At 47.3% G+C, this 15,678-nt stretch overlaps 4 protein-coding genes across 4 annotated transcripts; 1 reads left to right on the top strand and 3 right to left on the bottom strand.

Annotated features, from left to right (window-relative positions):
* Nucleotides 1–948: 948 nt before the first annotated feature.
* RPL15 (60S ribosomal protein eL15) lies at nt 949–1,914 on the bottom strand (the record flags this gene model as incomplete). Its single annotated transcript, XM_033569068.1, has 4 exons — nt 949–1,089; nt 1,159–1,385; nt 1,448–1,604; nt 1,828–1,914. 4 exons carry the CDS (start codon nt 1,912–1,914, stop codon nt 949–951), a joined length of 612 nt encoding a protein of 203 aa, XP_033427874.1.
* A 959-nt stretch (nt 1,915–2,873) lies between these two features.
* On the bottom strand, nt 2,874–5,606 carry ATNIH1004_004399 (uncharacterized protein; the record flags this gene model as incomplete). The annotated part of the gene is made up of 2 exons (XM_033569069.1): nt 2,874–3,408; nt 3,478–5,606. 2 exons carry the CDS (start codon nt 5,604–5,606, stop codon nt 2,874–2,876), a joined length of 2,664 nt encoding a protein of 887 aa, XP_033427875.1.
* Nucleotides 5,607–10,830: 5,224 nt separating this feature from the next.
* ATNIH1004_004400 (NifU family protein) lies at nt 10,831–11,949 on the bottom strand (the record flags this gene model as incomplete). The annotated part of the gene is made up of 3 exons (XM_033569070.1): nt 10,831–10,986; nt 11,056–11,592; nt 11,659–11,949. The coding sequence occupies 3 exons, from the start codon at nt 11,947–11,949 to the stop codon at nt 10,831–10,833; spliced, it is 984 nt and encodes a 327-aa protein (XP_033427876.1).
* A 1,817-nt stretch (nt 11,950–13,766) lies between these two features.
* Nucleotides 13,767–14,348, top strand: ATNIH1004_004401 (uncharacterized protein; the record flags this gene model as incomplete). Its single annotated transcript, XM_033569071.1, has 2 exons — nt 13,767–13,771; nt 13,850–14,348. 2 exons carry the CDS (start codon nt 13,767–13,769, stop codon nt 14,346–14,348), a joined length of 504 nt encoding a protein of 167 aa, XP_033427877.1.
* Nucleotides 14,349–15,678: the final 1,330 nt, after the last annotated feature.

Below are 15,678 nucleotides of genomic sequence, written 5' to 3' on the forward strand. Positions count from 1 at the left end.
TAAATGAAGAATTATTGAGCGAGGATAAAAGAAAATCAAGTTCCCCGGTAAGGGACGAATTCTCCACAGGCAGCAACAACAGCAGCAATAGCAATTAACGATCCTGCCGAGAAGAATTAGGGGAAATCAAGAGAAGTAGCTAAAATAAATAAATGTGGTTCAGGAGTAGTCTTCGATTTCAGGCCCAGGAACGGCCCGATGAGTCAGGATGAGATTACTAAGGGCCTCGAGGAGATGGGAAGATGCAACATGTGTGGATGGGGATGCAACCGCAAGACACACGAGAGAGTAGTAGAGATGAAGTGGAGAAGAAGAAAGAAGAAGACACGGACGAAGAAGAAGATAGCAAGAGCGATGGAATCCCAAACCATGGGTGCCTGAGGCTTCTTCGGGCCTCGAATCGATGACGACCGACGACTTTACAGTTAACGGCGCAAGAGACGATACGACTTCAAGCCGATCACGCAGAATGATTTGACCCCGACCATCTGAATGATTTCTATTTAAAGCTAAGCTGCAACACATCGGACAGTTCGCAACTAATCATATTCTGTCGAATCGCCCCCACCGAGATCCCACGTCAACCACGCTACTCACCAGCTATCCTGTTCGCGGCTTTGGATCGCAAGAATGTAACATAGCCAAGACAAGCCAAGACACAAAACACAACAAAAAAAAGTGGGCTACAAGGCTCTACGATGTTACATGTAGGTTCCTGAACAGACAAAAACGCACGTTGTACTTCGTTAGGGGAATCATAAGGTTGAACCCAGAGAGAAAAAAAGGATTTTTGCTAACATCCGATCCAAAAGATCTGTTGCATTATGCTCGCACCCTGGCAGCTCATGGACCTGACCATAGAAACGAGTTTGGGACGAAATAAACACATCCACATAATGGGATTTTTCCTCCACCACCATGCTATCCCCGTAGACCATACATCTACACTTAACGGTATCTCCAGTAGCTCTGGGTGTTCTGACGCTTCCAGGTGTGGCGACGGCCAGACTTGGTGTTGTTGTAGCGGTGACCCTTGTTGATACCACGGGACTTCTTGCCAGTGGAGGTGAGGCCACGAGACTCGCGGTGCTAATAGAAAACATTCCAGTCAGTACTGCGGTCCCAAAACCGATTGAGGGAGAAAAAAATAAAACGAACCTTGTGGACAGGGTTGCAGATCCAGTTGATGCGGGCATCACGACGGATGGCCTTGTGCTGGGGGTCAACGAGGATGACCTCGAAGTACTTGTAGGTGGAGTCCTGGTTGATCCAGTAGGAGTTCAGGACACGCAAGTTGGCGCAACGGCGGCCAACACGCTCCTCAGCGGTAGCACGGAGAGCGCGCTGGTACTTAAGCTGGTTGATACCCTGGTTGGTGGGCTTGCCTGTGGTTCGCACACCCTTTAGTCACCGTTCTCTCCTCGTCTAAGGGCTGAAAATTGCATACCGTAGGTGGCACCCTTGGGAGCGGGCCTCTTGCGGCCACCGCGTCTCACGCGGATGCGGTAGACAACATAGCCCTGCTTGGCCTTGTAGCCGAGACGGCGAGCCTTGTCGGGGCGAGAAGGACGCGAAGCACGGTGGATGACGTTCAGTTGACGAAGCTATATTGATGCACTCTCAGCAAAGTTCAACGAGTGTATAGCAAGACACACGAGCCCATTGAGGGTACAAGGTCTCTTTTTGTGCCACATCCATCTTCCGCCGGCGAGAAAGATCGTTTCGAGCCGCACAGCAACACCCCTCAGAACAAAAGGTATCCTATGGCATAGCACACGAGCACCCGGCGGGATGTTAAAGCATCGAAGTTTGGGGGGGAATTCTCACCTCCCAGCAACGGACACGCAGCAGGAAGCGAATCACGTCGGACTGCTTCTTCTTCTGGATCTCTTCCACGTACTTGAGGGCACCCATCTGGAAAGCAATCGAATTATTAGTCTCGATAAAAAACAACACCAAAGCCTCCAATCGATCCAGATGTACAAATGAATCGTATCGTATGTCTCTGGTTTCCCGAACGAAGAGGGTTAACGCACCTTGTCGGCGTGGCAGGTCGTCGGTTGTCGTCGTTGTCGCAACAGAAAAGTTCGAGAAGAGAGATCTCTTCAACGAAGTTGTGTGTGGGACGCTAGTCGATTAGGCGAGCTCATCTCCACCAATCAGCGCCACATTATGTCTTACTAAGAATACATACGTCAGGTGACTATAGTATTTCTTAGTCATCGAGTTTAAGTAAGGCAGCGAGCGGAAGGCAAATTCCCCCCACCATGAGCAGAATCTGCTCTTGGCCATGCAACTAGTGACACTGTACGTTCTTTCTCAAACATTTGATTCCCTCTACGTAGCTAGAATCGAGATTCTTCATTCTCGTTGGAAATCTTCCAATTTATTCTCCTCTAACTGTAAAGCACAAATTCTTTCCTCCTATGTTCGTTAGGAGATATTCATGAAAAACAAGGCGAGTGACAAGAGTGCAACATAGTACAACGGATTAAGGAAAAAGGACTCGGAAGGGAAAAACCATTAGGCAAGGAATGGGAGCAATATCAAATAACTAAACATCAATCGTGAAGCTGAAAGTCTATTAGGTATCAGCACTAGCGACAGATCATAACATCACAGTTGATCCGTAGCACAGGTTTTCTAATCTCTTTAAATGGAACACTCAGTGGCAACGAAAGGGGAAAGAAAGAGAAAGTTGTAAAGGAACGGAGAGGTTCAAGTATAAAGCGAATCGTCAGTTCAAGCGGGTGACCTTTGAAATAAACAATTATGACGACCAAAGCAGAGGAAACTAAAGTTGGCTCATGTGGCCCATACATTAACACGACAGTACGTCTGTCGAAATGGAACCAATCGCATAATAAGTAGTATTAAGAGCCGAGTGACAAACCCTGGAATCGATTTACCCATTCGCTCGGGCCTGGATGGGCTCGAGTGGGCCCAACACTTGCGCCAGGGCTTGAGGGGTAGTCAGCATATCCCGACTCCATGCCGCCGCTATACGCGTTGGGAGAGTAAGGAGAGAAAGGGTCAGCAGAACCAAGTCCGCCCAGTCCGGATTCCGGCGGCCTGGCGCCTTGGTTGAAAGGTTGATATGATTCTGGGTAAGCATTGCGTAGCACTCCCAAAGGGTTGGCAATGGTCTCTCTCCCAGGATTTACACTGTCTCGAGTAGGGCCATATGCCCTACTTTCGTGTTGATGAGGACGATCAATCTGTGTTTCCTGGTTATATCCCAGAGGATTGGGGGATTGCAGGCCAGCAGACGGCGGTGTGACAAACGACGCTGGATTGATAGCTGACATCCAAATTCGAGTTTTGTAGATCTTGAAAAGATCAGTGACGAGAGAGTTGAAATTGATGTACGAATCCGCAAAATAATAGAATGTGAGTTTCTTCCAGTCCCTAACAAAAAGAAGCATATCAGTTAGCACACATGGATGCGATCCACATCAATTCTAAGGCGATACACACATTTGGAATTCGGCATCAAGTATCTCCATATTGAGCCGGTGTTCGGCGACCTTCTGCTGGCAGACCCGTTTGGCCTTCGCCTCATTCCCCTCTTTATCGCGTAGTGTCAGGATTTCATGGTTTTGGGCAAGCCTTTTAATTAATTTAGGCTTGATATCGCCGGCAGGCTCCTGCACCCCATGGGGCCCATGGGGGCCCATGCCCCCAATAGTGCTTCGACTGTTCAGTCCAGAGACAGCCCCAGGGGTATTCACAACATTTGTTGCCCCATTCTGCCCTTGCCTGGAAAACATCATCAGCCACTTGTAGTGCTCCTCTGCATACTGCTGCTTCAGTTCCCGAGCCCTTTGCATGGAAATGTTAGCATGCTGAATGGTTCCAAGATCCGTGCCACGGTCAGCTTCAACGATGACCAAATCTCCAGTTTTCACCTGCAGGCCAGTATCTTCTTGGATGTAGAAAACATCCGCGCGGTGACACTTAAAAGTCACAATGTACAAGAGCTGATTCTGGTGCGGATGTATCATGCCCGGTTGGTGACGACCGTAGGCATTCGGCATTGTATAGGCTGAGTGAAGAGAGGTGGGAATCGAAGGCGGACCGTCGACAGCACGAAGAGCTTGGTCGCGAGCAAAATAGGACTCTGCAAATCGACGAGCTCGTAAATACTCCGCTTCCATTTCATGTTCCTCGGGGCGAGGGACCATATGAAAACGCTGATACTCACGGTTCTGGCCTTGAGTACTTGACAAAGAGCCTTCACCAATACCCGCATAGTTATCTTCCTGATCTCCTATCCCGGCTCTGGATGAGTCGCCAGAAATAGAAGTATGTCGAATAGGGATATCCGCGAAAGAGTGCCGCCGACTCTGAGGAATATCAGATATGCTGCCGAACCCGAGCGAGGTTTGCCAATGGGCCTTTCTGATATTGTCCAGGGCCCGGTTTTCCATGGAGGCGAATGTTGGAAACTGTTTCTCAATATTGGCGGAATGTTCGGAATATCTTCTTCTGCCAGCATTGCTGTGGATGTTGCTGTAGCCAGGAATATCCCCCACCTCATCCAGGTCCTCCACTGCAAGATCTGCTTCCTCTGGAACACTTCCTTGAATGCGATGAAGATTGTGACCGCCCGCCCCAATAGCATATCCGCTAGTTGTCGATGCGGATGACATAGCACGATCTCTGAAGCCGCTGTCCATCTGCCCTGCAGCTTGGCGCAAATACGCATTCTCTCTAGAAAGCTGCTCTATGGTACGGGCTTGGTTTGACGTATAATTGCTGTAGCTTCCATCAGAACCACTAGGGCTTCCCCCATCATCCTCATCTTCGCGGACACGGCCAAGGGTGGCAGGGTCATGACCCAGTTCTCCCAGTAAACTAGGTCGCGACGAGCGGTGCTGCAGCGCAGAAAACTGTCCGCCATTGCGAGAGCGACCGCCGGAGTATGGCGCAGCGGACTTGTTGGCCATCAGAGATAGGTACTCCGGATCCAGCTGTCCAACTGAGTAAGACTGTGAGCGATACGCCTTCGGTGTTGGATTCAGTGGGATATGGAATGGAATTGGGTCTCCTGAAGTCGTATGTGCCGTGGGGCTAAGTAACTCTTCGTTCAGATAGTTACTCGCCGTGGAGGGGTTGGTCATTGTGGGTGATGGAACGATCTCTGTCAATCGAGACGGCGGCTCTTTTCTGGAATCTGGGTTCCAAATTCCAGTGGTCCACGGAAACGAACTACCTCCAACATGGTTCCAATGCATCGAGCTACTCATTCCTGGGTTTGTATTTGCAGCCCATCCGGACTGGTCAGTCGCAGGACTGCTGGGGTTTGAGCCCCCGGAAGACAGAGGATTAGTGGCAGTCAAGGAAGCCTTTCGAGGAAGGTTGGCAGGGACCTCGTTAAGCCATGAAGTACGGCGGGCAGGTTTAGGGACAGGGGCAGCCGTTGTTGCTGCTGGGAGCTGCGCATGCTCGCCATCATCATCCGAGGATGCCAACGCTTCTGAATCAGGCGTCGAGCGGCGAACACCAGGATGGGATTTCTCCAACCGAGCTGATGCGTTACTGGGTGGTGTGGAGGAAGCGCTAGGCTTCGGTGCCGGAGCAGATTTACTAGGTTGTGCAGCCATGTTGTTGTCAATATTGACCGGAAATCAGTTGATAGAAAGCAAGCTGTGAGGGCCGTTTAAAGAAAGCACCATAAGGTAGGAGGTAGGAGGCTGGTGAAAAACGAGTCAGCGAATCATTCCAAGTTTATCAGCTGCTGTATTAAGAACAATGGGCGCATCTCATTGATGCGACTACCCTAAATTCCACGGTCGGAAATAGAAATACGGGGAAGCGAAAAGAAATCCGAAGGAGAACTCAAGAGCTCACCTGTATTCTGTAAAGAGCCGATGTCCGAGAGTTGGAATAGAAAGGGAATGTTCCTGATTGTATCACTTGTTGGTTGATATAAAACAATCGGCGTCATTCACTATGTAAATAGTTAGTGTTGAAAGGTCGAGTAGAACTTCGAGTATCAGATATCTAATCACTTTGTAAACATTAAAACTCACGGAACAAATAGAGGAACAAAGCCAAACAATCTATAGACAGACCACAGCCTCTGTTATCTAAATATCAAGGCGCGACAATAGCTCTTGGAATTCCAATCAATGGTCAGTTCAGCTTGTATCAGCGTTCCAGAGCGAAAAACAACGCAGTCAAAATAGTACGCTCAAAAATAAAATTAAGAGGCTATAGGATATGAGGCACAGCAAGCTGAACGGCTAGAGGAAGCAAAAGCAGAAAGCTGTGGATCCCCGATGCTATAAAACAGTTTAAACCCTGCATTCGCAAGGTCTAAACTTGTTATAATAGAAAACCATAACAGGAGTTGGCTGCAACATTGACACAAGGATCGACAAAGCTTTCAGTAAACAGTACCCATGAGCTTGCAGATTGCAGCATCGATAAGAATGTGCAGGGCAGATTCATGCATAAAACGGCTGTAGGGAATATTGCAGGCATCTATTGACAAAGTAACAGATGAATCCAGTATACATACCTTGTAAAGTACAATTTCGGATCAAACCAGGAGCCGAAAAAATAATGTAAATATTCGCGACAATAACAAAAAGTTATAAAGAGCAAAGGTAATTTCGTGATCGCGTCTATCAACACCCCTCACAATCAGCGAGCTGTCTTGTTATCGTATGATCCTCAAAACTTACCAGTCTAGAAATAACGAAACTTTTATGATCTATCCAAACCCGGCAAAAAGACAGTCTTTCAGTCAACTTGACGGTTCCTGCTGTAAAAGGCTTTTTTTTTTGGTTTTTTTTTTCTTTTCTTTTTCCTTTTTGCGCCCAACAGAAGCGACCAGGCTTCCAGTCTAAACAAGAAGAGGGATCGTGCTGGAAGGCGATTTGCGAAAAGACGGCAGGTAAATGCAAGACTAGCGTCTGCTGAGGGGCAATCTTTTTATTTTTCAGTTTTTAAATTTTTTTCCTTCTTCTTTAAATCGATAGATATTATATTCCAGTTCGCGTGGGTTTATTCAGATAAGAAATATCACGAAAGCGCCAAATGGAGTTGGTAGCGTGACCATGAATTATGACGTTGAGAAGCGAGCCGGCTCCAGTATTTCTGAGCAGATCGCCTCAAGAACAGCGCATCTTGAGGCGGGAGCGCAAGAACCGGGAAAGCGTAGCACTCGTGCGATATGAATTTAGGAAGCACAATAATGCGAAGACAAGGGAGAGACCCTTCTCTGTTCAGGGTGGTCGCAAAGTGGTTGTTGCGTCGGTGCGGAGAACAAGAACAGGGCGGCGCAGTTTCGCGATTTCTTGGGTGTTGCAACGTCGCTAGTTCGATCGGTCGGCCCAGAAAACGGGCGGTGGATGGGAGAGGAAGGAAAGGGGATGCTCTAAGGAATGGAAACGGGAAAATGTAAAAGAAGAAATGGGGAGACAATAAAGAAGAAAGGCCTTGAGCCACGGTAGAAAATGACAGGCAGATTAAAAAGAGAAGAAGAAGAGAGGTTGTACAGTGAGCGAGCGAAGTGGTAAAGTAGGATGCAGACTAAGAAGTAGCAGTAGCTAACTTAAGACCAGTGGATACGGAGGAAACAACGACCCACGGGACGGAGGTCCGAGAAGAAGTGGCGCAAGTGGTCAAGCTGCAAGAAAGGAGGCAGGCAAGTTGACGAGGTACCTACTGGGAGATTAGTTCATCAGTCTGGTTAGCAGTGGTTAGACTGGTTTTAGGCTGGGTTAGGTAGCAGCAGCTCGCACTCACCGGCACACCATGGAAAGTAGGGGTTATGGAGATGATTGACCTGGAGAAATTTAAATTACCCAGGGCGGGGTAGGAGCAACTCGACAGAGTCTAGATATTGTCTAGAGCCACCGGTCTAGAGAGGGGGTTATAATGTTATGAGGAAAGAGGCGGCGAAAGAACTAGTAATGATAACTAATGACTGGCAATAGAAAATATCCCTAGTACTAATGATGCACCCTGAAAGTGGGAAGAGGAGTTCTCGAGCGTATGAACCAATCCGTGTGTTCTGGGAAAAAGTGTGCAGCAAAGTGATGGGATGAATTGAATAGCTGAATGGGGGGAAGGTTGTATGACAAGCAGGGACAGTCCAAGGGAGCAATGAACTGGTCGGCCGTCGATGGAACGCTTTGGAGTGGGTCGGGTGGAGAGGTCAAGTCGAAGATCCTCCGGGGTTTTTTCAACTGGCGTAACAGGAAAATTTAATTAAAAAAAAAAAAAAAAAAAGAGGAAAATGAACCGGTCGCGTCTTCTGCATTTCCAACTTCCAGCAAATCCGACAGCGTACAATGCTAAACTGGGTTTTTACTAAGAGTTCCTTAGTTGTCCTGTACCTGGTAGTCTCCTAAATCAGGTACATATTCTCTCATCCCTAAGGGAGGCTTGAATTGCCGGAAAGTATATATATTTACTGGTATATATTCCCCGTGCAACATTTTATAGACTGTACTCCAGAGTACATATACTATTTGAACCAACACATCCTTACAAGTACAGATGGTGTTTGTAGACAGAAAATAGAGCAAAAAACCAAGCCAGTTACTTCTTTTAATATACACAAAACCTGCCTATGCATCTACGTGCATCCAGTGGTAGGTTATAACGGAAGGAAAATCAAGTGCCTATTGTAATTGGGAATTACCAGCATCCATATACAGAGCAAACAATCTTAGATATATCAGTGACTGTAAACAGCCCCTTTATCTATTTTCTTATAAGTACTCTGTCTAGAAAGATGGCTACTGTAATACAAACCGTTCCTAATTTATACATGTACATGCCTAAGACCCCACCCAACGCGCTTAAGCATGTGTCCAGGACATGGATAGCCCCTAGTTATGCGACATAATTAAATGGAGAGCCATCTCAAGACACATTACCAAACTAGTCAAAAACCAAGACAATTAAGGGACCTACCTACACGGTATAACTAATGCAAGAATTCCCTTCTCTTTTTTTTTTTTTTGCTTTTTTTTTTTTTTTTTTTTTTTTTTTTTTTTTTTTTTTTTAAAAAAAAACCTTTCAATTTCTCTCTCTTCTCCTGTTAAAAAAAGCGACTTGCCACTTTGATATTTTCTATGTGTGGTTGTTCCACATTTATATTTCATAAACGTCATACTGTCGTTATTTACCAAGCTAGACCAACCATGGACCCTACGTCTAACGTCCGGTACCTAAAGTACTTGCCACCTTACCACCACTTTGTATCTACTTACAGCCTTAGTTTAATGAAGCAAACATCCCAGGTACAGCTTCCTACTGTAAAATTGCCTCGAGCTTAAGATCGGAGACACCGTGTATACGCGAATCTAGTGCATTGAATTGCGGGGAGGCCCAAGAACAATGAAGTAAAAGAGGCAAGAATCAGCTCCCTTAGGCTAGTACGGAGCATACCTATCTAGTATGTAGGGCCAAAGATACCGCCAATGGTCCAATAAATTCTCGCGATTCCCGTACTCATGCAGGATCGGCTACGTCCACCAAGATTGCGGAGAGAGCTTCCTCCCGCATTGGTAGCAGCCGCCTTCCATCCATTTCGGGTCTGATGACGTTACCCCGCTGGAGGGGAATATCCAACCGACGGTCGATCTTCTGGATCCTCAAAGCTTTGCGTACGGTAAAAAAAAAAAAAAAAAAAAAAAAAAATTAGAGTATGAAGTTCTCAGAAAATAAATTAGGTTCTGTTATCCTCTCTAGAAGTGGCATGAGAGCAGACACACAAGGGAGAGACGGACATGAAGAAAGAGATGGATGGTCCCATCCATGGTTCGGGATCTACTAGTGCACTGGCCTCCTCTTCCGGCCTCTCGTAAGCGATGGGAGAACCCCGGCTAGGTAGGCTTGGCCATGGCTGATGGGAACTTATTGGATAGAGTGATCGCTCAGTGGATGGAAAGTATGCTGATGCTGATTGTTATTCCAGTTGCAGCTGGATGGCATTACCCATGACGTGCAGATGTTGCATTATACAAGACTCGTCATCAATCACCTGACGGGCTTTGTTCGAGTCGAACTTTGTATTACCTGACAGAAAACAGACGGTTGATTGGCGGGTATGCGATGCAATGAAGCAGGATTGACCGTGAGTGAAACTCTCGAGAAGAACTTCCATGACGGGCAGGAAGTAATGGAAGCCAATATCATATGATATCTATCTTAAGATACTAGTGGCAGTGAACAAAGTATAAAGCAACAGAACCACAATTTCATTGCTTTCTCATGGAGTCTAGAGCCCTACGAGTACGTAGCCCATTCCAGGTCTGAACTGGTGTATGGTTCTGACCGTTCCCAAACTGACCTATAAGGTCTGCTAAAACCTTGAATCCACGTGCCTAAAACATCAACTTTCTTAATAGGTATATATTTGTATATTGTTACCATTAAAGCGTTATTTCTCGTGCGTTCGCCCCGCCTATGACCCTTGATGCCTCTAAGGACATGATGCCCCTACTCCTCCACCTTCCGCGTTCCGCCCGACGCTAGTAGTGTTGTTGATCTCGGCCATTGTCGGCCTTCCTGTCTGGTGCCTGCCATTTTGACCGAGGAGACGCAACTCAGCCGTCGGCAATTTTCAGTCCCATATGACTTCGTCTATGGAGTGGTTTATGTAAGTTCAAGATACGGAAGTATGCCTTATACTCTTTCCATGAAGCTTCGAAAAGAAAATCTCTATTATGGTACATGTAATTTCCAAAAATGTAAATCTCGGCAGATCTTACTTGCCCAGATCTCTATCAACCCATTAAATACTCCAGTGGTAGACAATGGTAAGTAGCGGAATATCAACATCGAACGTGGCAATTGTATCCACCTTTAATCGGCCGTGTCCAAGGTTCCCTTGCCTCCTGTTGAAGCAGTAGCTCCGGCGCCTTTCTGCTGACGTAGTTTCTCCTCAAACTTGGCAAATTCATGCATTGAGATCTCCTCCTCCGGATCCATAACCTGCTCGACTCCCTGCACCTCTTCGATCTAATTCCGAGAGTTTAAACCGTTAGCCATTGAGGACTTGGGGGCATTGAATACTGATGTCAAACTTACGTAGTGCATGAGCATCGACTCGATACCATTCTTCAGCGTAACTGTGCTGGAGTCACAAGTCCGACACGCTCCACGCAACTTCAGCATGACAATGCCATTCTCGAAGCTCCGGAATTCAATGTCGCCTCCGTCCTCCTGGATGGCGGGTCGGATTCTGGTCTCTAAGAGCTCCTTGATCATACCGACGACCTCGTCGTCCTCCTCATTGTAGCTCAGCGACTCTTCCTCACCACCCTCCTGCGCATTCTCGCTAGACTTGGCAACGGTGTTGACAATTGCCTCACCGGTGGTCACGGTTTGTGTAATAAGGCTGAAAATCTCCGGCTTGATATGAGCCCAATTGGCATCGCTTGCCTTGGTCACGGTGATGAAATCAGGGCCGTAGAACACCGAAGTGACGCCATCGACATTAAATAAATTTGCAGCCAGCGGCGATGGATGGGGAGGAGCGAGAGTGGATCGCGGGGAAAGGTACTCGAGGAAGGAGGTTGGAAAATCTTCCGGAAGAACACGGTGGTTGGGAATAAACTTCAGAGCCTATATTTCGAATGTAATATGAGTGTCGGCCACAGTATCAATAGGGATGGATAATAGCAAACTTACGTCGGGATTCGGGGTGTTCTCTGTTTGAATGAAGATTGTTCGCTTGCCGGTCGGCAACGACCCATTCACCCGAGTGGCCACAGACTGTTGGTGAGGCCGCAATGTAGGCCGATGGTGAGCCTCCGAGGCGGTGATAGCGGGCAGGCGAGCCGACTGATGGATATTCCTGTACGATCCAAGGATGGTTGCTCGAATAGATTTGGACTCAGCAGCGCTCAACGGTCTCGTTGCCAACCTGGTGTTGAAGATTGTTCGCCTAAGCATGGTTCCAGATAATGAGCTAACAGACATATTGTTGCTATAAATGAATGCACACTCAGTGACACTTTGTAGTGGCGTGCCAGTATTCTCTGAAGATCCGGCTGGATAGCAATACTTTCCTCTGACCTTCCCTCTGACGCAATTATGGCACGTGACATTCAGGAATGGCTTTGCTGACAAATTCAACTTGTCAGTGCGCCAATCATGTTAAAGCTGTTTGATGGCAGGGTTTTCAAAGGAACTAAGGGGATGAGCAGTGCCATCAGTTTCAATGTCACTGTTATATTATTGTATGACAGTGTAGGGAATGTGAGAGTTGTAGAATACTAATATTGGCAACACAATGCCAATCAATCTCCCCCTTTTTTTTTTTTTTTTAATTCTATATCCCTACCTTACGCTGGATATACCAAAGAAATGGAAGAAGGCCCCGGAATATAGTCATTCGTGTTCATAGAGTACTTCGCGTGAAGATTGCTAACATAGCTCATGAAATGAGAAAAAAGATGCGCTGACTGTTCTGCCACGTAGGTACCACCCATCTGCACCTAAAGCATTGCCTCGCATTCCACAGAAAGAGAGCATGCTTGCTCAATGGTTTTGGGGGATGTGATGCGGCCAGGACCATATACTACCTCACATTCTATTGGCCACGACAAAGAATGCCGAATATGACTCCCAGAATGACGGGAAAGCTATCCCGCCGAGCTCATTATAATTGCCGTTAGGCGGACGACACTGCCTGGGTGCATGACGCCTTTCCCCGACATGAAGAAATGATGACAGCGGTTGCTCGCCAACCTGCCGGTTTCGCTCATAGCCTCAGCCGTTCTTTGAACGAAACGGTCGACATATTTTGTGAGTGCGGAGCATTCTGCTGGCAACTTGTCAATGGATTCAGATTAACTGGTGCCTTGTGACGAGTTATCTTGTGACGAGTTATCATACTCTCTAGAAAGTTGTCAAAATGTGACCATTTTGCGCTTTTAAATCGCATCATTTAACTAATTTACCAACTATTAGCACTGCTGTAGTAGATTCCTTAGTTGTATATTTATATAATGGTTGCCCTTGTTTTGCTTCGCAAGAAAGCCGAGGTGAGAGATGTGGCTGTTTTCTGTTTTGATCGGTGGACAAGTCTTTGAGAGATTTCTTCCATTGCGTCTGTGGACTTGCGGGGGCACTTTTCTGCTGTTAACCTGTACAGACATGGCCATTCGCAGCGAAGGCATTCTGACTTCGTTTCATCGTAATATACATGAACGACCACAATGAGAGGCTTCCCCGTTTTGTCCCCTTCAATGGAAGTGGCACTAAGCCAATGGGACCTTCACACTTCAACGTCGGGACGTATTGCCTCATAGATTTGAACGGAACACCACCAACATTCATTGGAGGAATGAGGCCATATCAAATGCTGCCAAGTCGGACAAGAGAGTCACCATCCCTCAATCTTTCAATACATTGCTCCATAGAGATCGAGGGGTTGCGGTGGGAATTGCGCCCGTAATTTGTTCGTCATGGTGTGATTGGCGCATATTCACGTGAGCCGGGTAGGCTGAGCTTGTTCCGATTAGGAAACCATTTTTTGAGCAGTATCGAAAGTTACAGCAATCTAGTTCCCCTCAAACGGTTTTGGGTGTCTGGGATCGACACCGCAAACTCTACGGGGTTGCCTGGAAATTTGACGCTTGCCTTGGGAAGCTGGTGCCCAGCCATGAACCCAGATTTTTGATTGATCGACTTGCATCTGCCGCATAGCCTAACCAGCCGGCGTTGAAATGCCTGGTACTTGTGAGGTTTGTGCCTCGGAGCCGTCTAAATACCGATGTCCAACATGTGCACTCATGAGGTATGTCTTGTCTTCGAGGAAGCTTAGGTGGAAACTGCGTCAGGTCCGTCGCAGATACTTATGCCTCGATTTTATTAGTTGTTCGCTTGCTTGCACCCAATCCCACAAGATATACTGCGCACCCAAAGCAGCATCACCGAACTCTACCAATGAAGCAGACAATCGCCAATTGCCCCATGACGAAGCCAATGGTTTGATAAATGGCGAAGGGATCAATGAGGCCCGAGAAGCCCTTGACCCGAAATCTCTAGCGTCTTCGCCTGAGCTGAAGACTCTTTTTGAACAGTGTCCTTCCCTTCGTGACGAGTTGCGCGATATCTACAAAACCACACTGGAAGAAGAATGGGTAGAAGTGCAGTCGCATGGAGGACGAACACGGTCTTTCCATCGAGGCAGAGGAGGTACCCGCAACCGAGGGCCATGGACCCGCGAGAAAGGCTTTAACAGGGGATTGGGAAAGGTCAGAAAATATAGAGAGCGATGTGATGAGGGTTTGGAAACTGGGAGGACGGCAGAAGGATTTGTGCGGTTTCTGACCTTGGTCAATGGCGAGAAGTCCCCTCAGGAATCCGGGTGACCATCTGGTATATTGGTGGGATGGTGTATGACGGATCTTCCTACGAGGTTTCTTTTGCACACAGCCCAAACTGGGGACAAGATGGCTGGATACCTATGTGTCACGACTAGGATCTAGTCGCTTAAGAGTTCATGACGTCGATTATGTGCCGAGGGTGAATTACTCCCTAGGCCTAGCCATGTATCAAGACTAGTACTGAGACTAATGCCTATGCAATGAAGTTTCAAGATGGCCAATATTAATTCTATTTTTAAGTCTATGCTGAAATAAGTTATACATTATACATTTAACAGTATTTATACTTCCCCAAAATTTGTGCCTCGAGGTATTTTGTATCAGAGTAGTTTCAAAGACAACCGACAAATATTTGGGTCGCGTGCGGCCTATGAGAGTGGATAGACAGACAGACCTCCACGGTTAATGAAGTACTGTATTGAAACTTCTCCAGGGCATACATACCGACCGTACGTGCTGGTCAGGAGTAGGTCTTAGTAAGTAGACGCCGGGAGAGGTTTCCGTCATGCCCTACGATACCATAACTCCATCCTAAGAACTTGGCTCTGACGACAAGAAAAGCAGCAATATCCAGAGAGGGGAAGGATATCCTGGTGTCACTAACCTAGCTATACGCCGTAGTTATGAGGGCCGCTGTCAGTGGAAGGTCTCCAGGATCAGCGGGTACTAAGTGGCCCCTTAGCTATGATCCTTAAGAATGGAGCCCACTAAGGGTAGGGACGATGGAGAGGCAACGATCTGGCCAAAGACAGAAGATTGACAGCCTCCGAAATGACTTGTCACCTCAGCTCATGCCTCGAGGAGATGAAAGAGTATCCCTCCCTGGCCAGACGTCCAGTGGAGGAAATTATCGGGGTGGTCGGGACGTACATAATTATCTCTCTACTCTGGATGAACTCCAACCAATCTACTAATAATTATACTACAGAGAATTGTTCTCGGTCTTGACCAGCTTTCCGGCTGCGGCTTCGGGATTTGTTTAAGACACGGACCACGGTGATCGCGGACTGAGAGAGACAAAGCCCCAATTCTGTTATCATGATTGTATGGACCAAAGGCACCATTACCTCGTAGTGTTGGACAGAGACAGAGACCAGTTCAGGGCCGACCTACAGCGAGACGAGTGGCCGATTCCTCCTTGGTAAGCGAACCAGCAAAATGGAGTCTTGGTCTGTAGGAGGAAGATGGGTTGGCTGATCCCATTATTTAGTTGCTCCGGCTCTCGGCGTTCAGGTATTTGAAAGGAAAGCAAGACAAAGCGTGAGGGTTTTGAATTGAAGCCCATGATCCGTAAGGTAGACTGAGTGACTGATTG

This window comes from Aspergillus tanneri (assembly GCF_003426965.1).
Source record: "Aspergillus tanneri strain NIH1004 chromosome Unknown AapTan_3_pilon_pilon_pilon, whole genome shotgun sequence".
Taxonomy (NCBI): domain Eukaryota; kingdom Fungi; phylum Ascomycota; class Eurotiomycetes; order Eurotiales; family Aspergillaceae; genus Aspergillus; species Aspergillus tanneri.